Source organism: Littorina saxatilis, linkage group LG10, assembly GCF_037325665.1.
Source record: "Littorina saxatilis isolate snail1 linkage group LG10, US_GU_Lsax_2.0, whole genome shotgun sequence".
Lineage (NCBI taxonomy): Eukaryota > Metazoa > Mollusca > Gastropoda > Littorinimorpha > Littorinidae > Littorina > Littorina saxatilis.
The window spans coordinates 8,740,438-8,767,003 of NC_090254.1; the positions used below are offsets into that span (position 1 = coordinate 8,740,438).

Genomic DNA, 26,566 nt, shown 5'->3' on the forward strand with positions numbered 1-26,566 from the left:
CTGCTTGACTAAAATCTTTACAAACATTGACTATATTCTATACAAGAAACACTTAAGGGTAAAAGGAGAAACAGAATCCGTTAGTCGCCTCTTACGACATGCTGGGGGAGCATCGGGTAAATTCTTCCCCCTAACCCGCGGGGGGACCAGGGAGGGGTAAATTCTTCCCCCTAACCCGCGGGGGGACAATTTTAAATTGATGTTCTGAAACAATACACATGCCACTCAATCAACCTTCTCTTTGAAGATCACCCAAAGAAAACCAGGTCTTATAAATGAGGGAGACTTAATGGAGAGGAACAGTTCGGAAACAAGGTCTTAAAACAGACTGGGTTTTAAAACGGAGGGCCTATGAACAGAGGTTTCATTAGATGCGCACAACCACTTAAGTTTTACTCACAGTAAGACATCAAGACGTCAGCAGCAAAAGAAGCAAAGTGATTATTCCCGATCGCGGTAGCTGGGGCTGCGTGGATGAGACTGAGAGTGGCGATGACTCGGGGCGGTGAGGGCACGGCGGTTGCTGCGTTCAGGGTGGTGATGGGGGTGGTGACGTCGCAGATGTTGTTGCAGTCGCGCGGGGTTGTGGTTTGGGCCATACATCTGGCGGCTCTGCTCCAACCACTCTTTGTCAAACTCCGGCGCCTCTTCTGAAAACGACAACGGAACGTGAAAATCGTGGCAGCTTCCCACAGTTCTGTGTACACCACACTGGACTCTCGTACATCGGCTTGGTTTGTAAAGCCATTTTATACAAGGGAGTATTCTCTATCTGTCAAGTCCCTTCTTGGTGACATTGACGAAAGAAAGGCATAACATTCACAACAAGAAGGGCAAAGCCCATACGACTCACACGCTTTACACATTTTTCCTACCAAAATACATGTGACCTTGACCCAAGGTCAAGGTCATCCAAGGTCATGCAACACAAAGCTGTTAATTCAAGACATAGGACGTACAATGGTGCTTATTGGCTCTTTCTACCATGAGATATGGTCACTTTTAGTGGTTCAATACCTTATTTTGGTCACATTTCATAAGGGTCAAAGTGACCTTGACCTTGATCATATGGGACCAAATGTGTCTCATGATGAAAGCATAACATGTGCCCCACATAATTTTTAAGTTTGAAACAGTTATCTTCCATAGTTCAGGGTCAAGGTCACTTCAAAATATGTATACAATCCAACTTTGAAGAGCTCCTGTGACCTTGACCTTGACGCAAGGTAAACCAAATTGGTATCAAAAGATGGGGCTTACTTTGCCCTATATATCATATATAGGTGAGGTATTCAATCTCAAAAACTTCAGAGAAAATGGGAAAAATGTGAAAAATAGCTGTTTTTTAGACAACATTTATGGCCCCTGCGACCTTGACCTTGAAGCAAGGTCAAGATGCTAAGTATGTTTTTGGGGGCCTTGTCATCATACACCATCTTGCCAAATTTGGTACTGATAGACTGAATAGTGTCCAAGAAATATTCAACGTTAAAGTTTTCCGGCCGGCCGGATGGCCGGACGGACGGACGACTCGGGTGAGTACATAGACTCACTTTTGCTTCGCAATGTGAGTCAAAAACTGTGTTTCTCATCCAGCCAATCACCATACTCACTTTCCCCAATCAAGGATCACTATGTTCACCTCCTCTCCTCTCAACCCACCTTTCTATAAATCACATTCATTGTTCTCATCCAGTACAGCAGTCCCTCTCATGAACGGACACCCTTGGGCCATAGCAAAACTGTCCGTACATTGCAGGTGTCCGGTCACGGGAGGGGTGACCACACCACCCCCTCCGCCATACATTCACACAGACACACAAACAACAGGATTGAATCTATGCTAATCACTTCTTGTGGCTACTAAACAATAACAATAAACTCCTAATACTTCTTTAAACGTTCTGTAAAAATGATTTGTATGAAAAGTGTTGAAAAGAAGAGATAAAATAAATCCTCAAGGCAGTGAACACACTCACCATGCACTGACATACGAAAGCAGCCACACAAACACAGCACAGAGGAGCGTGTGCAGATGCTTTGAAAGAATAAGCTTGAAAACCAGTTTGAAGAAATAGCAGCAGATAGAGCTGCATGTCATAGTCATGTAATTTATTTTCTTCTTGTCTGGCTTTATTGACTGCATGCCGATCATGTGGCATGGCAGTGACTTTTCACTCTTCAGTCCAATACACAGTACATAACACAGCTCCCAAGCCGTGACAACTGATGCTTGGAAATTGTGTGGAAGAGTACACCTCTCTATTTCTCTCCAATGCTCTTCCTGCTGACATGTAGCGACACCGGACACCCCACAGAGTTTAGCCAGCTACCCCTCCACCCCCCTCCCTCTCTCTCACTCCCTCCAGCCATGTACTGTTTGTGGCTGTGGCCAGAGAGGCCAGCTGCACTGTTCACTCAGAGCAAAACCAGTTGACTGTGTCGTAACTTTTGACAAAGCAAGACAACTGAAGGGTTCACAGATTAGGCAACCGACTCACTGGTCAAGGCTGAGGGGAAACAAGAGTATCTTGTCAATGAAAGAGGTTACACACAGACACACGATGCTGAGAACTGTGGCCGTTTTTCACTCTCTTTCGCTCAGGACCTTCATCGACTGTTCATGGGGTTTCTGTTGTTTACGTCCAACAGACAAGAATAAAGAGCACAGTGCAGTTTCATGTTGGCATCTTCGCATGTACTCCACTCCTGACCAAAACTACCCCCCCCCCCCCCCCCTTCTCTCCTGATGGGTACACGTGCACTCAAGTTATCAGTGACTGTCATCACGCCATTGCGGCTGTGATCTTTGTACCAAGAGCCGGACTGCTCTGTTATCGACTTTGTTGTGGTGAACATTTGACGATGGTCTGTCCGTACATTGGAGGTATGACCTGCTGTTGGGACCGAAAATGAGTGTCCGCGTCCACGTTTTGCAGGTGTCCGTTTAAGGGGGGGAAAATATAGAAGGAAAACACTCCGTGCCGAGCAAATGTGTCCGTACATGTCAGGTGTCCGCTCACGCCGGGGGCCGTACATTGCAGGGACTGCTGTATAGTGGAACAAACACCCCCCCCCCCCCCCCCCTTTTAAGACCCCCAGCTTATGACTCCCTCCCTTTTAAAGGCATACTAACGCACTCCCGTGTTTACAAAGTGTAGTTTGCCCACAATCGATGTCAAACGCACCATAAGACCATATAATGACGATACGTCACCATGCGCGGACCATAATACATGCATTACAGCTTGTTCTAGCCTCTGAAAAAGTGAGGATGTCAACAAAGCCGCGGTGTTCTCTCCCTTGCATCAACGTTACATGTGTTGCCAAATCTATAAATAGGACGATCCAGATCAAAATGAAAATTCAAATATCTCAACATTTTAAGGGGTCCTAGACCACAATATTTTGCAGGGAACTTAATTTAGTCTGTCTCCAGCTGTTGGTAAAGCAATTAGCGTGTATAGTCATCGAGTACATATGGCTTTAAGGCCCGGTTTTCTCAGACTGTTAAAAACTTGTGTAAATTGACCCCCATTTTAAGACCCCAGTTCTTAAGACCTCATTTTCTCACATTTTTGGAGGTGTTAAAATGGCTCCACTGTGCAAGCAAACCTCCCAGGTAACATGCCAAAAACTAGGAACTGACCTTCATCCAGATTGATGTACTCTCGATTCTCCTCCTGTGATCCTGTATGTCTGTTCCTCTGTCGCTGCACAACGTGGCCTCGCTCGCGGATGTGGTGACCTACCGCAATCTTTTCTACACCTGATTCTGAGTCCCGCACGGTTTTTCGTGTTTCTCGTACTCCGCCAGGCAGCTGTGTGGTGGAGGAGGAGGCCTGATATACCTTGGGCTGGTCGCCAAGGTTGGAGTACGACATGAAAGACGACTGTGTGAAGACTTGGCCGTTGGGGTTAGTCGCTCCATTCTCCTGCATGTGCAAAATGATCACTCTTGTTTAAAAATATAAACATAAGTTTATATTGTTGATCTTATGGCTCGTTTTGAAAATGGTTTTATTGCAAAGAAAGTAAGAGAGAGCTTCAGTAAAAGATTAAAAATATAAATGAAAGTACACGTAATAAGTTGAGTGATACTTCTTCTTCTTCGTTCATGGGCTGAAACTCCCACGTTCACTCGTGTTTTTGAATGAGTGGATATTTACGCGTGTGAGTGTGACTCTTTTTATCCCGCCATTCAGCAGCATACGCCCATTTCGGGGGAGAGTGATATCATTTTACAACTGCCTTTGTCTGTATGTTTCAACAAATTCTGAAGCTCTCTCTTACTTTCTTTTTAAAATAAGCCAAAAGATCAACAAGTTGACTAAAAAAAAAATCTAAGCTTCAGGTTCCTTCTTCTTCTTCTTCAGCATTCCAGAATTGTCTGGTTACGTGTGAGCTCGTTTGCCCATTTGGGTTCCCCACACTATACTCTGAGAGCATAGTCAGCTTCACTCCGCTTTCGTTGAGTAGGCATGCTGGGTATTTTCGTGTTTCTTTAACCCACCGAACTCTGACATGGATTACAGGATCTTTTCCGTGCGCACTTGGTCTTGTGCTTGCATGTACACACGAAGGGGGTTAAGTCACTAGCAGGTTTGCACATAAGTTGACCTGGGAGATCGGAAAAATCTCCACTCTTAACCCACCAGGCGGCAGCGACCGGGATTCGAACTCACGACCTCCCGATTAGGAGGCCGACGTCTTACCACTACGCCACTGCGCCCGTCGCTTCAGGTTCCAAAAGGTTGAAAACCTTCTGCTCAGAAATATCCAGAACTACAGTACCTTACAAGCTATCTTAAAATGTCTACTCCTAGATATTTCCTGTACAAGTATTAACAAAGCTATTGAGAAATAAACCTGAGATTGATCACATACTTACCCTTCTTGGCAGTTTTGACTTATAATAGATGTGTCTGTATTCATTTATATTATTACAATCCAAATGTTTTCCATGCAAACAATTAACAAAGCTACTAAGCAACTAAAAACCCAGATCACAATAACATGTAAACTTACAAAGGTGTTGTTCATGTCGTCCATCATGCGACGCATGTTCTGGAACATTCCCCCAAAGGCGCCAAAACCGAAGAGATCTGTGGGCATGACAGGCTGAGTTTGTCGCTGCACCAGTTGAGTACTGTGACCCCTCTGCTGCAGCTGTTGTTGCTGCTGCATCTGTTGTTGCTGCTGCAATTGTTGTTGCTGCTGCCTGTGTTGTTGCTGCTGCATGAGCTGTTGCTGCTGCTGTCCACCTTGTATTCCCATCATGCCACCAGCACCAGCACCAGTACCAAAGCCGAATGGTGTTGCAAACATCTGGTTCATCTGCCGCATGTACTCACGATGGCCTCTGTTTAGGAAATACATCTATTATACCTCAAATCAATGTTACAACTAACATGGTATGCAGGGATGTTGCTATTCATTTTTGTGAATTGGACAAATGTCTTGACCTAAAAACATGAATAGGACATTTGACCGGCTTCATGAATGTCGATAGGACACTTTACGTTTTACGGACATCGTGGTCATACATACACATCGTCGTCTGCTAGCAACCGTTCTCCCTTCCCGTTTTATTTTTCTCTCCCCTACACAGCTCTGTGATCTTAAGTAAATGCAGTGTTAGAAGAATGTCGGCCATTGGGAGCAAAATTTAATCAGACTCTGTTTGCCCTTTTCAAAGTATGATAGGACATCAGATAGACACTTGACCAAATGACTGACATTTGAGGCAATTAATCGATCAATGTCCAACACCTAACGACATCCCTGATTATGTTAGCTGTTGCTGAATGATGAACTCCTCATGGGGAAAATATGCATTGTGAAATCTCTTTTGTTATCGCAGATTATTTATCCGTTGCAAGCACTGGTAATACCCGAAAAGGTATTGACTGAGATAAATACTATGTTTTACAGATTTATTTGGAAAAAACGATTTTCAAACACTAAGGCATTTGAGAAAGTTAAAAGAAAAGTGATGTGTCAAGAGTTTCCTGATGGGGGTTTAAAAATGATTGATGTCATTGATATGCAGTCCTCTTGTTTGTTGTCCTGGGCGGCAAATTTATTGAACGAAAAGCAGGAAAGTTGGAAACAAATACCGATACATATGTTTTCGAAGCTTGGTGAAAGGTTGTGTTGCTTCCAATCTAACACCACGGTAAAAAATTTTAAAGGATTGGGATTAATTAAAAATGTATTTTGGAAACAAGTTTTAATTTGTTGGTTGAAAAATAAGGACATGATTCAGAGAGCAGTAGGTGGAGACATGTTATTAAGAGATACGTGTTTATGGAACAGCAAGGATATAATCTATTGCGGCCAAACCCTGTTTTTTAGCGACTGGATTAAAGCAGGCGTTTGTCGAGTAAAGGATGTATATGTTGGTAATGAGATTGTGCCCTTTAATATTATGCAGCAGAAGGTTGGATGTAAGCCCACAAGATTCTTTGAATATAGGGTGATTTGTACAGCAGTTAAAGCAGCAACACTACGCTCTGCAAATGGAAATGTATGTGGATTCAACGATTTAAAGAACCTGAGTAAGCCTTGTCAATTTCGCAAATTAATTATAAAGGAAAAATATGTGGAGCCGGTTGTAGTTAAATTTTGGGAACATAAATTTGATTTCAGGCCGGGAAAAGAGCAATGGTTAATAGTAAACAAAGTAACCACAGAAACAAGATTGCGAATGTTGCACTGGAAAATATTGCACAATATTTACCCCACAAATATTTTATTGTATAAAATAGGCATTTCCGTGAGTAATTGCTGTACTCACTGTGAGAACGAAATTGATTATATTGAACATTTTTTTTACTTTTGCCCGAAAATTATGTCCATTTGGAAATGCGTTGAAGATAAAGTGAATTGTAAATATAATATGATCATTAAAATTACCGTAAAGGAAGTTTTTTTGGGCGTATTTGAAAATTCACAAAGTTCCAAGGCACTAATAAGTTATGTGAATTATTTGATTGTGATAGCCAAAATGTGTGTTGGTATTTATAGATATGGCTCCCCTCTGGATATTGTATGCATTTTTGAGAGGGAATTGTTATATAGAAAAGTTGCTTAAAATACATTTAGATATAGTAATGTTAATGTTATAGTAAAAACATTACTCAAAAAAAAAAAAATTAAAAAAAAAAAAATCAATGAAGAAGGATGCTCCCCGCCAACAACAACAAAAAAAAAAAAAAAAAAAAAAAGGCAAAAAAGAAAGGGTTGAAGCAGCCTGCATGCAACTGAGATTTAAAAAAAAAAAAAAAAAAAAAAAAAAAAAAAAAAAAAAAAAAAAAAAAAAAAAATGAACTCCTGCAACATTTCAGAATACACTACACTGCTAGTCCAATCGACAGTGTTCTAGTCCACATGGCAGGCTGCAAAATCCACATAGGAGTATGATGCACAGGAGCCAAGACATCAAAATTCATGTCAATATTACTCTACTTACTCAACTGATCATGTTTTTTCCCCCGTTTAAGAAAATGTTCCTGAAAGTGCACCTGTGTATGTGTACACTTCGATCATTATGGAAGGATTAGAATTCATATAGCCATCCAACTGACATCAAAATGTATGTGTGGAGGGCAAAACAGAGACATTAAAAAGTCAGTTGAGTTAGAGAGAATACTACACGGCTTGCTGTGTCGTACCAGATTTACACGATTTTTATTTTTAAATATTGAACTGTGAGCGAAAGCGAGCTGTTCACTATTTGAAAAAGCAACGAGTGTAAATCTGGTATGACACAGCAAGCCATGTAGTATTCTGTTTACCCTACATACTGTACTTTAGTGTATTTTACTGAACATGTCCTGCATTCGAGGCAGCTAAATTGAAGACGCTTGTTTTGGAACCTCGATCTCTTCTAAAGCCTCGTGCAATCTATTACGTCAAAGCAAAGAAACGTCACTCTGAAAGTGTGGCGTGACGTGTTAGTTCTAAAGATTCATACAAATACAACAAAGATACAAAATATTTATTCACCAATTTTGCAAAAGGATTTCATCTTGGCACGGCACGGTAAAAATAAAATAAAAACCAACCAGACACATATGCAGACACACATCACCATGCATGCATACATACGTACATTACACTGTCATGCACACACAGACACAACTCACACACACACACACACACACACACACACACACACACACACACACACACACACACACAATTATTTACAAACACTTTTAGCGAGCGCAATTTGTGTTTCGATAATGACGTTTGTCTCTGTGACTTTAGCATCATAAGCAGTGAAAAAACAGGTCCCTGCCAGACTTGCTTGACATGACCTCATTTACATGATATACACACGTGTAATTTGAACGATTATTATCTCACGGGTGTCTCTCTCACGTATGTAGGAACTAGGATAAAATGAGTTACACTCATCGTCTAACTCCAAGCTTTTTTTCGAGAATACCCTCCCACCATCTTTGTTTTTTTGGTTGGAACTGCTGTTGCAGGCACATGTTATCAATCAATATGAGGCTTATATCGCGCGTATTCTGTGGGTACAGTTCTAAGCGCAGGGATTCATTTTGATATTTTTTTAAATATTTTATTTTATTTTAATTTTTATGCAATTTATATCGCGCACATATTCAAGGCGCAGGGATTTATTTATGCCGTGTGAGATGGAATTTTTTTACACAATACATCACGCATTCACATCGGCCAGCAGATCGCAGCCATTTCGGCGCATATCCTACTTTTCACGGCCTATTATTACAAGTCACACGGGTATTTTGGTGGACATTTTTATCTATGCCTATACAATTTTGCCAGGAAAGACCCTTTTGTCAATCGTGGGATCTTTAACGTGCACACCCAAATGTAGTGTACACGAAGGGACCTCGGTTTTTCGTCTCATCCGAAAGACTATAATGTTATAATACACATTGTTACTGACTCTGTGACTTGTGTGAGTCTGAGTGTGACAGCGTAAAGTTCTGTCTTCCCCAAATAGCCACAGTTAAATGGTAATGGGCTCAGAGCCTGGGACTGGAGCAATGAACCACAGAGTAGAGAAAGGGAGAATGTACGTTCTGGCTCACCGATTCCGACAGACCCTAAATATTAACGCAAAATAGGCTTCTGGACTAAACTTTTACTAAAATGAAACATGCGACAAAATCAGAAAAATACTGCATAAATCCATACAAAAAAATACAGTAAAGTAAGGTTGTTTTGAACCAATCCCGGGTCTGTCGGAATCAGTAACCCAGAACGTACATTCCCCCTTTCTCTTATACAACATTCTTAAGCTCAATACGCTCTCTCATTTACAAACTTTACTTCATATGTTCTTTCACTGTTAGAATTATATCTGATACATGCAATGTGACTGTCTAAACGAATAGTTAACTCTTTACAAGTGATTCTATTTTTACTTTTTCTTCCCGTCCTATTTGAATCCCCTTTTTTAAAAACTGCTTTTTCAGATCTTCTATATCGAGTGGCTTGTTATATTCAGCTCGTGTTTTTGTTTGAATACTTGCTTTCTTACTTTTGTAGTCATCAAAGTCTGTTTGTATCTGTTTGAATTCTTCGTCAGAAACTTTTGAATCTTCAAGTGCTTTACTGATAGACAGTTTTAGGCTAGACAATTTTGATGATGCAAGAGTGGAAATGGATTCGTGTTTTTCAAGCTTTTTCACAATTTTTTTCATTATAGCTGATGCTATAAATGATAAACCACCAACAGCTGCTGCGACACCACCTAGGATTAGAGAAACTGGAGTCCCTACTCCGGTAGCTAACAGAATTGTTCCCGTTACACCTGCAGCTGATGCAAGGATAGTAGAACCAGTGCTGGCATTAGAAAGGCTGTTGTAAGTTGTTGAGTACTTACGTCTAGCGCGAGAATATTTTTCTAATTCATCTTCTAGTTGTTTTTGTATATTACTAATGTGTGCCAGTCTGAATTGTTGACTTTCTGCTGCACTTTCATCAATATTAGGATAAAGCTTCACACTGCTAGTCATCTTTTTAATGCAAAATATAAAATATTTATCTTAATTCTCACTGGCCAGTGTTTCTGCTAAGCTTTGAAGCTGTTCATTGCTTAACACCTTATCTGTATAGTAGAAAGCAATCAAATCAAGATAAGTAAGATTAATACTTCTTATTTCTGTTAAATTATTTATATCTGCGTTAACAACAACATTTTGGTTTGACGTCTGTTTTTTTATTGTGTTAGAATCCTTTTGAACAGCAATAAATACTCTGACTTCTTCAACATTTAATGGTCTCCAGTTGAGATTTATTCCTCTCATTAGAACAGTGTTTGTGGTTTCTTCCCTTTTCCTGACAACTATATCAAATATCATAGTTGCATTCTGCCCTATTGGAAGCTTGGGTATAAAATCGACAATGGTGTCAGCGTCCTTTGCAACACTTTGTTTTCTGTGAATGAGATAGTTGTTCTTATGGAAAGGTTTAACTGCAACTTCTCCCCTGCTGTTAATCGCAGGAACAAGGCTAACAATTAGTGGTTTAGCATTGATTGACTTACGGAATGTGTCGTCTTTTCCAACAAGAGTGTATGGACTCACAAATTCAAACTTCATTTCCCAGTCAATCTTTTTCATAACAGGACTAAGTACCCATTTTTTATTCTGATGTTTCCACATGTAGAATGTGTCATCAACAATTGGATCAGGTACATTAACATCACGGATTTGACCTAGTTTGAGGAATCTTGGTTTCTTTTCATCGTCGATTTCCTTTCTCTTGTAATAACCAGTGTCTGTAAACTCGAATGCATACACTGCACCAACTTCAGCATTGCTCTCAAAGTCGATAGCGTCTGCTAAATCTTTCAACTCTATAGTTGAACATGCAACAGGATAAGCTATTGTAGGTCCACTCGACATTTTAATACTCAATATTTTATGGAACTATTTCCAATGTAATGTTAAACAAACAATCAACTGGTTGTCCACTTTGATTTTTCAGATCAATGTGTAGGAATTCATGACACCCTTCCTCCAAGTCCTTGAACTGAAGTGTCTTAAATGTTGGCACGTGCATTTTACAAAAAGAGGCATCACTCGGTGGAAGAATCCTAAGCAGATCAGAACGCTGATCATTAAACAGATTATAGGATGTGTTAAGCTCTCTCATGTGAACAAACAGTACACTGTTAACATCCATGTCAATGGGACGTGTTCCCTTGTATATTTTTGTAATTCCAAGCATATCAAGGAGTTTGGTTGGAAACTCAACGTTTACTTCTCTAGTTTTGGGCATAGTAAGAGTAGCAATGAGACTTGCATGATTTAAACTCGCTGTAATACCTACTGGAGCAAACAATTCTTTCTCTAAAGTGCAGAAGTCATAGTAACCATCTTCTACAGAATGTTTTTTACCATTAATTCTAACCCAGTTGTTAGCCTTTTTTTTACTGATATTATACCAAGTAACCTTGTACATAATTTCATGCAGTGCAACTTTCATTCCTCCATTTTGATTGTTGATAGGGGTTGCAAGTTTAACTGGCACACTAGTCTTCACATTTGTTAGTGTGATAAACATTTTTTATTCAACAACAAAAATGAGTCAGTATAAATTCAACAAAGACGTTAAATACAAAACTGGACCATATTACAATCCAAAGACTATTTCTTTCCATGAGTTGGACTTTGCTGTAACAGAAACAGAATCCATTCGCGTTAAAGTGCCTGACCCATTCCATTCTTACCTAAATCCCCCAATCAAAAATGATAGTGTTCCAAAGATGTGGAACTCTCACCCAATTCAGTTCTATCAGAATCAGTTAAACTTTGCAATATTCTGTGCAACCACAGGATGTGGAGTGTCCTATGCAGACCACATGAATAATTCAAACTTACTGACAAAGTGTGTGTACACATTTCACGTTTACTATCAGTGCAGGAGAATCTTGTCTGAACTTCAGGCACCAATGCCGCATGAAAAGAGCTGGAACCCATTCAACAATAGGATAAACATGAAAGTGTATGAGCGTCTCTGCAATGAATTCAATATAGATTTTAAGACCGACTTTAGGCAAAAGCAAGACAAAAACCATGGCATGGGAACACTATATTTATGGGGTGTCCACAGGAGGTATAATTTTGATTACTGGCCAGGTCATACATCTTTTTCTTCAAATGTGCAGGTACAGTTAGGATCAATAGAACAACAGCACCACAATGCATGGACTACTTTTATATTAGACACCGGCAAAGGTTTCACTGGATCAGGTGTTGAAAGGATCAATGAATCTATCCGAACATATGCGTGGTGCTTGCTAGGCTCGCAGGCACAGACACGATCAAACATAATGAGAACAAGCACAGGGTTTGGTGCACAGAAACAGTTGTTATCAAATTTAGAAGATGTCATAAACTCTGCAGTTGATCTGCCTTCCAGCATCAAAAGGTATCAAGACTCTCTCCGTTATGCAAGATCAAAAGTTGACTTTGCTGTTGGTAACGGCCTTTACATGTTACCTTCTGATCTCCAGCTGCAGATTGGAACAATAACAAATTATAACAATGAAATCATTATTGCTAGTGACACCCAGCCGCTTGGAAAGGGTGAAGAACTGAATTCAGAAATCAGAACGATGTTACAGCCATATCACAATGAACAGAAACAAAGCGTGACAAGTGAAGATCACGCTGCAGGTGAAGATCATTCTGTCACTAGTGATGATCAAGCTGTTAGTATTAGTGATGATCATGAATCGCAGAAGACTGCTCTAGTAATTGGTGGAGTGGGTGTAGGCTTACTTTTGCTTTATTCTCGTTAGCAGAACACCTGCAATTAAAACTATTAGAGTCCAGAGATGTTCAGCCATGAAACCAACAACTTTACCTGCAAAAGATAACAGCCAGCTAACAATTGAACCAATGATTCCTGGAAGTGCACCCAAAGCTTTTGCTGCTAGTTTCTTTAATAGTTCTGCAATGTGTTTGAGTTGTTTCTTTACCCATCCCGGATCAGATGGAGGTGAAGGTGGAGGTGGAGGTGGAGGTGTGACAGTGCCACCTGTGAGTGTTAACACTAATGTGCTTATTGCAAATCCTAACGCAGTTAGTATACTAGCTATTGTGATTCCCTGCTCTCTGAAAAGCGTTCTAATTCTTTCAGCAAGAGTTGTGTCTTCGTAAAGGATTCTTTGAATTGTATTTTTTATTCTGCTGACCTGTGTTCTCAGTTGTTCTCTATTGTTACTTAGAACTTCTAACCTTATGGCTTTCTCCTCCTGCAAATCTTTTAAACGCTTAGAAATTCTGTTTTTTACTTCTTGTTCTAGGTTCAAATCATCAGCATCAGCAAGTTTTTGTTTCTCTTTGTTTATATCTTCATCCAGCTGACCTAGTTTTGACAGATTATTTGCTATTTCACCTCTGATGGTTTGTAGTGATTGATTAAGGGCTTCTATTTCTCTCATAGGTAATAGTTCATGTGGAGTCTTCAGTGAAGTTTCCTCAGAAAAAGAAGTCTCTATCTCTTGTATAAGTTGATCAGCCTCATCTGCAAGTTTATTAAGATCTTGCAATGGAACAGATTCTATTTGAGTAGCAGTTGGTAGTCCTAGTTCTGCTTGTTGAAGTAAGGAAACAACATGGGAAGGTGATGACCGTGTGCTAGGCACAATATCTAATTGCCTAAGTCGATTAGCAGTAAGTTTTTGTTTTAGTGAAACTTTTGATAGAAACTTAGCAGGATTAGATTTATATGTAAGTTGGACTTTTTCTCCTTTATCGCTAGTTGTATATAAATGATTTGCTTCCATTTTGAACTGGTTTGGATCTAAAACATCAGGTTCTTCTCCTAAACTTTTGTAGAAATCTCTAACTTTACCTTCCAGAAGTTCATGTCGTGCCACCTCATAATGCAGTGAATGATGGTAGGGAACCAAAGGGATTGCTTCGCTCATGTCGTCCGCTGGCTCAAATAAATCTTCAAATCCACCTTCTGCCATTTGTAACTTATTTTTTATTTTGAAAATAAAAAAAGATGGCACAATCGTTCGGTTCTGTTCTTGATCCTTACAGAAGGCTGAAAGAACCTCTCGGGGTAAAAGGAATAAGGCAAACAGTTATATAGTTACAAATAATCCTTCTACTATTGATCAGAATGAAATACTTACTGTTAGGTTTCCTAATCTAGGTAAGAACGATGTTATTGTACCAGGCACTGTAAGACTATCATTCAAATTAGAATTAGAATCTGGCTCAGATGAAAATAGGACTTTGGCTTATAATGTAGGAAGAGCAATTGTGAGGAAGATTACTGTCAAACTGGAAGGGCGGGAAGTGATGTCATTGAATAATGCAGATGTTTTTTTAGTTTACGCAGATAATTGGTTGACTGACAATGAAAAGAAAAACAGAGTGTTTCAAGGGATTCAGTCAGACAATGGGATAAAAGTTAGAATAGGAGCAGGAGATAAAGCTGACAACAAAAAAGATAACGCTGTCAATGTTGCTTTTGGAAACAAATTTTGTATTCCACTTGACTTTGAACTCATAAATTCACATCCTCCCTTCTATCAAGGAGCATTGCGTGACAGGCTGTCATACGACCTGACTTTCAATAGTTATGATCGTGTTATGCTTTCACAAGACCCGGAAGCAAAGTATAAGGTGTCTGGAATTTCTTTAGAGTTTGATGTTGTAAACCATCCTGAACTGGCTAGACTTATAGAAAATCAGTACAGTTCTAAGCTGCCTATCTATTATGAAAGAGTGTTGAATCACAGTACACTTTCAAAAAGCCAGGCTGATCCAATCTGGAACATTAACTTGAATACACCAGCTAGGTCAATGAAGGGAATACTTATGTTGTTTGAGGAACCAAAAGATTCATATGAAAGGCAAATAGAAAAGTTTTACAATCCACTAATCAATAGAGTATATTGCACAATTGAAGGGCAGCCAAACCAAATATTTGCATCTGGCATGCTGCCATACCAACACTATGATGAAGCAAGAAAGTACTTTACTGGAGGAAGATTGAAAGACCCAACATCTGATCTTGTGGCTAAAGATCTACATTTACACGGTGTTGGCGTAGAAGATTTCTTAACAAATAAATATGCGTTATGGCTGGATCTCAGAACAACTGACGACAACAAACTGCATGGAAGTGGAAGGCGAATTGAAAACGGATCAGAAGGAATCACAATACAAATTGAAAAGGAAGTAGGGAGTAGTAGTAAATCAGTTAAGATCTACGTGTTTGTTGTGTCAGATGCGCAGTTAAACATCTCTGAAAGCAGATTACAGGATATTGTTTATTGAACGTGTTAAAATGAAGTATCTAGATTTTCTTCCAAAAGATCCACACTGTTCTTTGATTTGTGGGGCAACAGGTTGCGGCAAAACAAGATATGTTTTGGATTTATTACAAACTGTTTACATAAATCACTTTGAACACATAGTCATATTCTGTCCAACCATAAAGCATAACAGAACATACAAGGAGAGAAAATTCATATGGTCTGATCAAAATATATTTATTGTAAATCCTTCTGATCGTCTAAATGTTTGCTTGGAGCATTATTTCGATCTTTTTCAGAACACGCCAACACTGTTTATTATTGATGACTGTGCAGCAGAACGTGACATTGTTAGAAAGAAAAGTGCACTAGCAAAGCTTGCATTCAGTGGACGACATGCATTAATATCAGTTTGGATATTAACACAAAAATACAATGCAGTTCTGAAAGACTTTAGAGAGCAACTCAAAACAATAACATTGTTCTATTCAAAGGACCGTGACAGTTTTGAAGAGTGTCTTCGAGAAAATGATGTCATTGAAAACAAACAGGAGAGAGAAAGAATAAAGAATAATCTGAAATCTTCTAAGCACTCGAAACTGGTTTTAAAAACTGATCAACCAGTTCAGTATGTATGTTTGTAGAAATCCTTGTCAAGTTCTTGTCAAGTTTTTACTCAAGTTCTTGTCAAGTTTTTACTCAAGTTCTTGTCAAGTTCTTGTCAAGTTCCTACCTAAGTTTTTACTCAAGTTCTTACTAAGTTCTTGTTAAGTTCCTACCTAAGTTCCTACCTAAGTTCTTGTTAAGTTCCTACCTAAGTTCTTACTCAAGTTTAATTACTAGATTTTAATTTTATTCTGCATCAAAATAAAATGAACTGTGATGAATTGCTGATGCAGACTGCTACAGATATTGAAATCTGTGACAGTAGGACTATACCTGATAAAAAAGAAAGATTGTATTCACTTGCTGTTTGTGGAAAAACAAAACACTACCTTGGGCAGCAGTTAACTGTGGAAGAAGTACAACATCTTTCCTCAGAAGATATAGAAAAGTATCATGGACGGTATGAATCAGTGCTTGGTTCTAAGATGGTTAGAAGTATTGGACAGACTGTTATAGGTTTGTACACAAAGATTTTTGGACATTTTACACCTCTCGACTCGGAGGAAGACTTAACACATGATCTAACTCATGACCCTGTTGTTTCCAAGTCCCTCGAATCTCTTGCCTGTGGCCTGTATTATCGATTTGGTGCTTTATTAGTACCATTTGTTGCTGGATTAATTACTTTCAAACACATTAATTTTCAGAATAAAAAAGATGACAGATCAGTTGAAGCAGACAGTGGAGCAGACGAAAATACCAGAAGTGAACACAGTGACAAAGAAACCTGGTAGAGTAGAAGCAGGAAAAAAACTAGCCGAATGGAACAGACAAAAAAAGTTAAATCAAAAGGCAAAGCAGAACATTATGTCTGAAGTTGAGCAGACACCAAACATTCCTGAAGTGACTAAGGTCACACAAACTGATCAAGAATTAAAATCTTCATTTCTATCATACAGAAAAGTAGCTGTAGCAGCTGTTGTTGGAGGAGGTGGATACTTGCTTTACAAACTTTGGCAAGGCAAATATAAAGTGTCAGAAAAACCAAAATCAGAAACACCAAAATCAGAAACACCAAAACCAACAAACAAAGCAGTACAAACAATAACAAAGCCCACAGTAGTACCTGCAGTGGATTCATTTCATATGGAATAATTTTAATATTTTAATTTTGATAACATAAAAATGAGTTCTGAAAAGACAATAGTTAATCTAGTTTATCACGCTGCAGTGATTGGAGGCTTGAGTGTAGGTTACACAATGCTGGGTAAAAGTCTCCTCAGAATGAAACCAGCCGACTTGGGAAAGTTAGACTTCGAAGACGGTGCTAAACTAATTGGTGTTGTGACAGCTTCCTTTGCAACAAAAGACTTCCTGGTGAAGCAAGGAATTATTCCAGAAAATATAAACATGTAAGACAATAAAATGGCTAGCTTGGTTATGATGGTGGGAGGTGCGATTGTAAATGCGCTTGCATTTTCTGGCAGCAACTATTTGTTTTCTAAACTGCAAAATGGTGAAGAGAGGGAAAGGCACAACAAAGCCATGGAACAACTGGCGAAAGCACAGGATGAATACGAGAAGAAACGAATTGCGCAGTTAGACTTTATGAATGATAAACTCAGGCAGCAAGGACATGCAAACAAAACCTTTGCCAATGTTGATGCAGCCATTCAAGAATACTATCTTGTAACTGGAAAGAAAATGAAGACAAGTGCTCCTCCAAAACTGGGTGACTTTTATCAGCCTTCAGAAGAGCAGAAGGTGGGCGAGATTGTTTTCATTGTTATTGGTATGGCTGTTGTTTACTTTATTGCGCGTGCTGTCAAATCTTAATATTCTGTCATTTAAAAAACCATGAGTGATGCTTTGTTATCTAAAATATATTATTCCCCAAAAGGATACTGGAAAGGAAGAACTGCTATTGACAAGCTCAGTGACGCAGCAGGTGTTTCTCAAGATATAGCAAAGAAATGGTTGTCAAAGCAGGCAGTTTGGCAGATCTATTTACCTGCACCAAGAAAAATTACACGACCACACTTTGTTAACATTAAACCGAATGACACTCATCAAATAGACCTGCTGTATTTACCGCATGACACAGTCAGAAGGAAGAAATATAAGTATGCACTGACTGTAGTTGATGTTGCAACAAGATACAAAGATGCTGAACCGTTGACAGAGAAAAGTGCTATAGCTACAGCTGTTGCCCTGCAAGAAATTTACAGACGTGGACCACTAAAGTATCCCAGAATGATTCAGTGCGATGATGGTAAGGAGTTTAAAGGAGCTGTCAACCAGCTTCTGTTAAAACATCATGTTACAGTGAAGAGAGGTATTCCAGGAAACCACAGGTCACAGGCTATTGTTGAGAGCTTTAACAAACAGTTGGCAGAAAAACTGTTTTCATATCAGTACCATCAGGAATTTTTGGACACAGAAAGTAAATTGCGTAACACTGAATGGGTCAAAAGATTACCATCAGTACTTAGAGCAATGAATCTGGAGGTATTTAAAGCTACAGGGTTAAGACCAGTTGATGCAATCAAACAGAAAACAATACCTGTTGCTCCAAAGTCAACAACACCAGTGGCATTACTACCTTTCAATCAGAAAGTCAGATATTTATATGCACCCGGTGAAGCTGAGGGTGACAGCAGGAAGCGTGCAACGGATCCAATCTGGAGTATTGACATTCATGAAATCAAGAGAGTAGTAGAGACAAATCCACCTATATATTACTTGAGAGAACCAGCACCGCAAAGAGCCTTTGTAAAAGAGGAATTACAATTAGTTCCACGTGGTACAAATGTTAAATGATTTTTTATTTCAGATTTTATAGTGTTAACAAAAATGGAAGCTCTGAGAAAGAATTGCAACTTCATTTTTTTAATTTATATTTTTATTTTGAGTTATAAAATCAAACTCACAGCGATGGAAGACTCTGTATTAGAATCTTTATCGACAGTATTTGACACCGTTGAATTACAAGTAACGGATCCTCAAAATGTGCAGTCCAGTGTGCAAGACGCCATTGAACAAATTCCAAACAATTTGTTGATTGAACCTCCAGTAAAAGTGCAGATAGTCAGTTTAATAAAATACAAAACAGTCAGTGATGAGGTGCTAGAAGTTCATGTTTCAACCAGACAACTAGCACTTAATTCTATGGCAGAATTGAATGGAAACTGGGCAGATGAAATGATGAAACGGTTTGAGCAAGCTGCAGAGGATGCAAAGATGAAAGGATCCGGATGGTCAGAAGGTGAAATTCTAAAAATAGAATTGAAGCTAAGTAAATTTGCCCCCATCAGAGGTAGAAGTTACATACCTTTACCTCCTGCTCTTGTCAAAAAACGTGCTGTGCTGAACATAAAGAATGATGATGACAAATGTTTTATGTGGTGTGTTCTGGCAAGACTGTACAGTGTAAAGAAAAATGCAGAAAGAGTGTCTAACTATCATGCATACAGAAATAAACTAAACTTTACTGGTATTGAATTTCCTGTCAGCATTACAAGCATTGACAAATTTGAACAGCAAAACAAACCCATCACCGTAAATGTTTACACGTGGGATGAGGAAGATGAACTGAAACCAGTCAGAATATCAAAGAACTCACCAACGATTGGTGATTGTGATACTAACCATGTTGACATGTTACTAATGACTGATGGTGTAAAATATCATTACACTTTGATTCGTACAATGAGTAGACTGATGGCGAGCACAAGCAATCACAATAGTAAACAAGACTTTTGTAGGCGATGTCTCTTGCGTATTCCATCAATTCATGCAGCACTTATACACAAGCAACATTGTAAGAGCGTTGATGATGCGGTTGTGAAGTTAACAACACCACCGCCAGACAGCAAAGTGTATTTTAAGAATGTATGCAAACTACAGAAAAGTCCTTATGTTGTTTATGCTGACTTTGAATCTATCATTGTGCCATATGAAGGACCTTTACCAAAAGACCTACCTAAAACAGTAACTCTAAGTAATCATCAAGTCTGTTCATATGCATTTATTGTTGTTAGTTCAGATGGTAAACATTCTAAACCGCAATTGTACAGAGGACCTAATGCAGCAAAGAACTTCTTACAGCAAATGAACCAAGTGCGAAATGACTGCTCCAAACAACTGAATCTTTCAGACATTGTTATGAAACCTGAAGACCAAGAACAGTTTAACTCTACCACACAGTGTTGGATATGCGAACAAAGTCTAACACCAAACCCAGACAATCCAATAGTAAGAGATCATGATCATGTAAGTGGGCAGTTCCGAGGAGCAGCACACAGCAAATGTAATCTACAATTAAAGTTTGATCCTAAGACTTGGAAGCTTCCAATCTTCTTCCATAACTTGCGCGGTTATGATTCACATCTGATCATGCAGGCAGTAACTGATGAATACAAAGCAAGATGCATTGCGCAGTCTTCAGAAAAGTACATGGCCTTTACTCTGAATAGTTTATACTTCTACGATTCTGCTCAACATCTGATGGGAACACTTGAGTCTTTATCTTCATCACTAACTGCTTTCCCAATCACATGTAAGTACTTTGACAGTGACTTAGTTAGAAAGGGAGTCTATCCATATGAATACATGGATTCGTGGGAGAGGTTTGATGAAGATGAGTTACCACCAAAGGATGCTTACTTCTCACGGCTGAAGGGTAAAGGTATAAGTGACGAAGACTATGAACACGCTAAGACTGCATGGAATAAATTAGGATGTAATACAATGGGTGATTATCATGATCAATATTTGTTGGCTGATGTTTGTTTACTTGCAGATATATTTGAGAATTACAGAAGAACATGTATGAAGCACTACAATCTAGATCCTTCACATTACATATCTGCACCAGGCATGAGCTGGGATGCATTTCTTAGATTTACAGGAGTAAAGATTGACTTGCTATCAGATCTACCTACACTTCAGATGATTGAAAATGGACTACGTGGAGGAATCAGTATGGCTTCACACAATTACTGCAAAGCCAACAACAAATACTTGGACGACTTTGATCCTATGAAACCTTCTAATTACATCATGTATCTAGATGCAAACAATTTGTATGGTTGGGCAATGTGTCAGACGCTTCCACTTCGGAACTTTAAGATCTATTCAGGACCATTTTCACAATGTGTTGTGCTAACAATATTAAAAGCAGGCCCAGACAGTCGAAAGGGATGGATACTAGAGGTTGACTTAGACTATCCACTATCACTTCATGATCTACATAATGATTATCCTTTAGCGGCTGAGAGGTTAAAAGTAAACCCAAGAGAACCTCCAAAGCTGGTGCCCAATCTGTTTCACAAAAAGAAGTATGTGTGTCACTACAGACTATTACAGTTTTACATTAGACATGGATTAATTTTGAAGGCTGTTCATCGTATAATTTTATTTGATCAAGAACAGTTTATGAAACCTTACATCATGAAAAACACAGAACTGAGAACCAAAGCCGCTGATGCATCAGAGAAAGACTTTTTTAAACTGATGAACAACAGTTGCTTTGGTAAGACAATGGAAAACCCACACAAGAGAAAGGATGTTAGACTTGTTACAAGAGAAAATGAGGCCATCAAGCTGACATCCAAACCACAGTATCAAGACTTTAAATACTTTCATGAACAGCTGTATGGTATCTTAATGAAAAAACTTGTAGTCAAGCTTGACAAACCAGTATTCATAGGCTTTACTGTGCTAGAGTTGTCAAAACTGTTGATGCTTGAGTTTTTGTATGATTATTTGAAACCAAGATATCCCAAATCGAGAGTACTTTACACAGACACAGATTCATTCTTACTTGACATTCCAGCGGATGACATTTACAAAGATCTAGAAGCTGAAAGTCCTGCAGTAAAAGGAAAAGATTCTTTTTATGACACTTGCGACTACCCTAAAGAATCACCATTGCACTCAAATGTTAACAAGAAGGTTATTGGAAAGATGAAAGATGAAATGAATGGGAAGATAATTAAGGAGTATGTTGGATTGCGTGCAAAGATGTACAGTGTTGCAAGTGAGAAAGGGGTGGTTAAAAAAGCAAAGGGTGTGAGCAAACAGGTTGTAAAGTCGAGCATATCGCATGATAACTACAAGGAAGCACTGTTTCAGAAGCGAGTGTTTCACCATGACAACCCTAAGATCAGTTCCGCGCTTCATCAGATCAACACAACTATTGTAAACAAGAAATCTTTAGATGCTAATGACACAAAGCGCGTTTATTCATCACCAGAATATTCTTATGCAATTGGCCACTGGAGAACAAACGCGGCTTCAAATAGTCTGAGTGTGTAATAAGAATTTTTGTCAATCGGGAAAACCCGCTATGACGGGGAAGTGTTTGTGAAAGGGGAGTAGGCTTTGTTGAGTTTCAAAGCAGCCACCAAGTACACTTGTCAAAGCTTGATTCAATAAACAAGTTTTAATATTCATGAACCACGTGATACACCAGAACCAATCGTGGTGGAACAATATTACACAAGTCATTTGCATAAAGTGCACTCGGTGGCCGCCTGGAAAGGCAGCCTAAATATTGAAGCGTTGTGAAGCGAAGCGTTGGAACAGAGTGACCCAAGCCGCCGGTTTACCAGCAAGACCTACCGTTCACGCGTGAACGGTACTATTTTTAGAATCCTAGAATTCTTGAGAATTTCGGAGCTGGCTTGTTTCTGGTACAGGCAAAATTGGTCATCACTGAGTTTGTGTAACACAGGAAGTTGTGAAATACGTCACCCTATGGGAGGGGGAGACGGCAAAATTGTTACCAAAAACATCATAGATCGTATTGTGCAGGGTCAACTGCAACAAACTCAAACCGAGCCATTCATACCTAACTGTATTTGAGTGACTTATATACCAACATTTTTATGTCTTATTTTCAGCACAGGTGTAGGAAAAATCATAAACCAAAGTCTTATTTATTTTCTAATTTAACATTTTTTTTACAAATATGACCATGGTCTTTTAAACATACAGTGACATTAAACATTGTTATGTTAAAAAAAAGAAAAAAGAAAAAAAGGTTTTGCGCACAAATCAGAAATACAGGCCAAACCGTGAGTTTCTGTGGCAAAGCGCGACAGAGGAAAGTGCACTGGTTTTATTTTTAGATCAGTGGGAAATTTTCAAGAACAGACGCTTGCATTTGGATGTGTCCAATGATAGTAGGTTTGGTTGTGATCAATCAGAATAATGTAGGCAGGGATGTCGTTAGGCGTCGGACATATAACGATGAAAATCCCCAAATGTCCGATTCACATTGTCGCATGTCGGTCAGATGTCCTATCCGTTTTAGCCTGAGCGTGGTCATTGTCCGATATGTACTCCATTCCTTCGGACAGCGCGATATTCGTTAATTTTCATTTCAAGATACAAATCTTCTAAAAGACCGAACGCTCTCGTGTTCAGCTGACACTGAAGTTGTCAGTGCCGTATGATCTTTTCTTTTGTTGGGAATTCCCGAACCGTCTGGTGCAGCCACAGAGTCTGAGATGCAGCGCTGATCTAAACTGAATAGTGCATGCTACAGGAGTACGGGAGACAACTCCAACTGACTAAATTTGTCGTCTGCTTTTGTTTTCGATACGAGACGATTATTTAGCTTGAACACCTGCAACGGCTCGTAATTTCCGTGGTTGTATAAGAGAAAGGAGGAATGTACGTTCTGGGTTACTGATTCCGACAGACCCGGCATTGGTTCAAAACAACCTTACTTTACTGTATTTTTTTTTGTATGGATTTATGCAGTATTTTTCTGATTTTGTCGCATGTTTCATTTTAGTAAAAGTTTAGTCCAGAAGCCTATTTTGCGTTAATATTTAGGGTCTGTCGGAATCGGTGAGCCAGAACGTACATTCTCCCTTTCTCTCAGAGTCCTCTCTCTCTTATGGGAAAGGTTGCTCACAACTCATCACCATTTGAGCTGCTGTTGGCATAACTATCACCATTTGAGCTGCTGTTGCTGTTGGCATAAGTTACTACTCTAACTCAGTAACTGTTCACTTCTGCTAGATGCACTAGCAGTAGCAGTATCCAAAAATGGTTCCTGTGCAATGGCCAATGCCATCTCGTTTCGCAACATTAGAAAAGAAACTCTTAATAACTGAGTCTTAATGTTATCTTCATTACAAAAACCCAAAGGTTCGAACAAAGGGCATAAAATAATTACCACAACCACTATAAAATTCAACGAAATTGACTCGAGTATCACTATCATCCTGAGTTAATCTTTTTGTTTTCCCGGTCACACTAACTAAACTAAACGCAACTCGCCGTTGATGTAATGAGAGAATGGGGATTCGATGCACTTCCTATCTTTCCATCATACCACACCTTGGTCTACTTGAGTGGATTTTCCACAAAGGCGAATACTACAGTTTGGCAATGGCACGACACGGCGTGAAAAAGGCACGTCCAAAAATGAACACAAATCTAGCCACCTGCTTTATATGTCTCTCTCTAGCCCTCAATCGTTACCATCAACATCTCTTGTACTCACGCGAAAAACGGGTCTTCCTCGAAAAGCCTGTTGGACAACATCGTGAAGTTTATGGTAACGTCAAATGTATACACCGCACTTCTTTTTGCTGTTACGAGCAGTGCTGTCAAACTGTGTGGTTATTTCCTTAAAAATGTCCTTCTTGTCACCAGGAGATGTGTGATACGTCACAATCCCGAACCAATCGCCGAAGAAGAGCGTGGAGTTCGTCATCGACGATAACTTCCTTATATGGTAATCTTCGGGGGGTACCGATCTTCGGCCGGCCGAATGTATCACAAACACTTTTTCGATCGTGATCTGCGAACTTCGATCTTCCAGAGTTTTCGCGTTAAAAGGCGCATGCTTCAGCAAATGAACACTAACTTTTATTTTCGAGCAGCTTTGACAATTTTACGAATTCTGAAAAGATGTTGGATGCTCAACTAACATAACACACCGGCATAATTATGACACTAAATGCGGGCTCTGCAGAATCAGTCATGCGGAGAGCACCCCGCCCCCACCAACACCGTATCAAGTGCCTGTGCACTACCAACACTCCACTCGGTTGTCTCCCGGCTTTTCTTCTGCTTTTCAACCCAGAGTGACATTTATCTCAGTTTTTAATCAGTTTTATGTTACTGAATCACCTCGATAGGCCTGCTCAGTCAGTGACAGATGCCGGCAGTGATTGTCTGTCATGCCAGAAGTACTAGTTTTCATTCACTTGTGGTCATGCAGATGTAATTCTGTGATTTTAACCTCAACTTAAAATAATTGATGATATTCAGTCCTGACCGGTATCAGTCACAAGCTTCCTCGTTTACTACAGGAATTATATTCCGTTTGCATTATTTTAGATAACTGTTTTTGTTTGTTTGTTTGTTTGTTGTTGTTAATTGATTTGTGGTTGTTGGTTTTTTTTTGTTGGGGGGGGGGGGGGGGCGCGGATGGCTCTTACTAATGTAAGCGCAATGACAGTCTTGGGTTTTCATGTGCATGAGTGCACGACAGTATGTGTTTTTAACTTCAATTTCTTGGAAAACTGACACTGGGCAATCAAATATTTTGTTTTCCAAATCATTGGCGGGTTAAACCCCTGCGGATTTGACGTTGAGCCAATTGAGTCAGATAAGTCAGTACATGTTGGCCCGATGATCTTCAAACAAAACTGATCAAACTGAATTAGAGTTTGATTACGACTAAGCCTGTAAACTGGCTCATTTTTCATTGATGAAAACCGATTGATCTTGGTTTCGTACTGACACTTACAGTAACTCCATCCACTTCTGTTGGGGCCGGGGGGGGGGGGGGGGGATATGATACTTCCATGCGCCTGCTGTGCATAGTTCCAGAAGAAAGCGCAACGACTCACAGACATAGAAAGAGCTCTTTCTGTGGCCAACGACTGTACGACCGATCGAGACGCGCTAGGAATGTCAGTTTGCATTATGTAGTCAGTAAATAGAGAATTCAGTCTGCCGGATGTTTACTTTCAGTTACGTCAGTGTTAAGCCGCGGCAGTAGCAGCTATACAAGATTGTACTTAACCAGGTATTTCTGGTATTAATGTTATTTTTAGATTTTGTTGTTGGGTTGACACTTATTGTTACGTTTGGGTGTGTCATGTGTGTGTGTGTGTGCCGGCAGTGTGTGTGTGTGTGTGTCAGTGTGTGTCTCACATATCAAGTTTAGTGTTAAAGGCACACTCAGCTTCACGTAAACCATCACAGACACTGTCAGGCGGCTTTTACACACAGTACAAACACCATTTCCCGCAGTGGGGCACTGCGGTTATGAAATTAAAGGCCCCTCCTGTTTTTGGAACCGCAGGAGCTTTCTAGTTTGCTGTTGTAGATTTTTGGTTCCTCTTTCCTGTCATGCTCTCTTTTTCTTCATGAATTCTTTTCTTTTTTCTGCCTTCTTGCTCATTCACCTGTATTTTTTCCAAAAATCTCTTCTCTTGCCGCTTGTCTCGCGATTCATGTATAGTTTAATCTGTTAGTGTTCTGATGTAAGTCCAGCAGTAGATAGGTTAAGCCTATTTTAACATACTGGAAACTGGTAATCTTCCAGTAGGTATTAATTTAGTTTTACTAAAGCCTGCTGGGACACAAGTAATGGGTTAGTGCGGCATTTGTAAACAGGAATCGCTTGACAAGTGGCCC

At 39.5% G+C, this 26,566-nt stretch overlaps 2 protein-coding genes across 7 annotated transcripts in view; one reads left to right on the plus strand and one right to left on the minus strand.

Moving 5' to 3' along the window:
• The window catches only part of LOC138978090 (agrin-like), a 391,935-nt gene that overhangs the window by 153,349 nt on the left and 212,020 nt on the right, over window positions 1-26,566 (plus strand). The window lies entirely within an intron of this gene.
• LOC138978096 (myeloid leukemia factor 2-like) overlaps window positions 1-26,566 on the minus strand; it is a 30,451-nt gene that overhangs the window by 2,319 nt on the left and 1,566 nt on the right. The window contains exons 1-4 of one of the 2 annotated variants that reach the window (XM_070350734.1): window positions 24,417-24,568; window positions 5,029-5,362; window positions 3,650-3,935; window positions 401-650 (exon numbers count right to left, since the gene is read on the minus strand). In XM_070350734.1, the coding sequence (XP_070206835.1) occupies window positions 442-650; window positions 3,650-3,935; window positions 5,029-5,362; window positions 24,417-24,457 (870 nt within the window). In that variant the 5' untranslated portion in view covers window positions 24,458-24,568 and the 3' untranslated portion in view covers window positions 401-441. Of the gene's footprint in view, window positions 1-400; window positions 651-3,649; window positions 3,936-5,028; window positions 5,363-24,416; window positions 24,569-26,566 lie in introns of those variants that run through there. The other variant, XM_070350735.1, reaches the window with a different exon arrangement.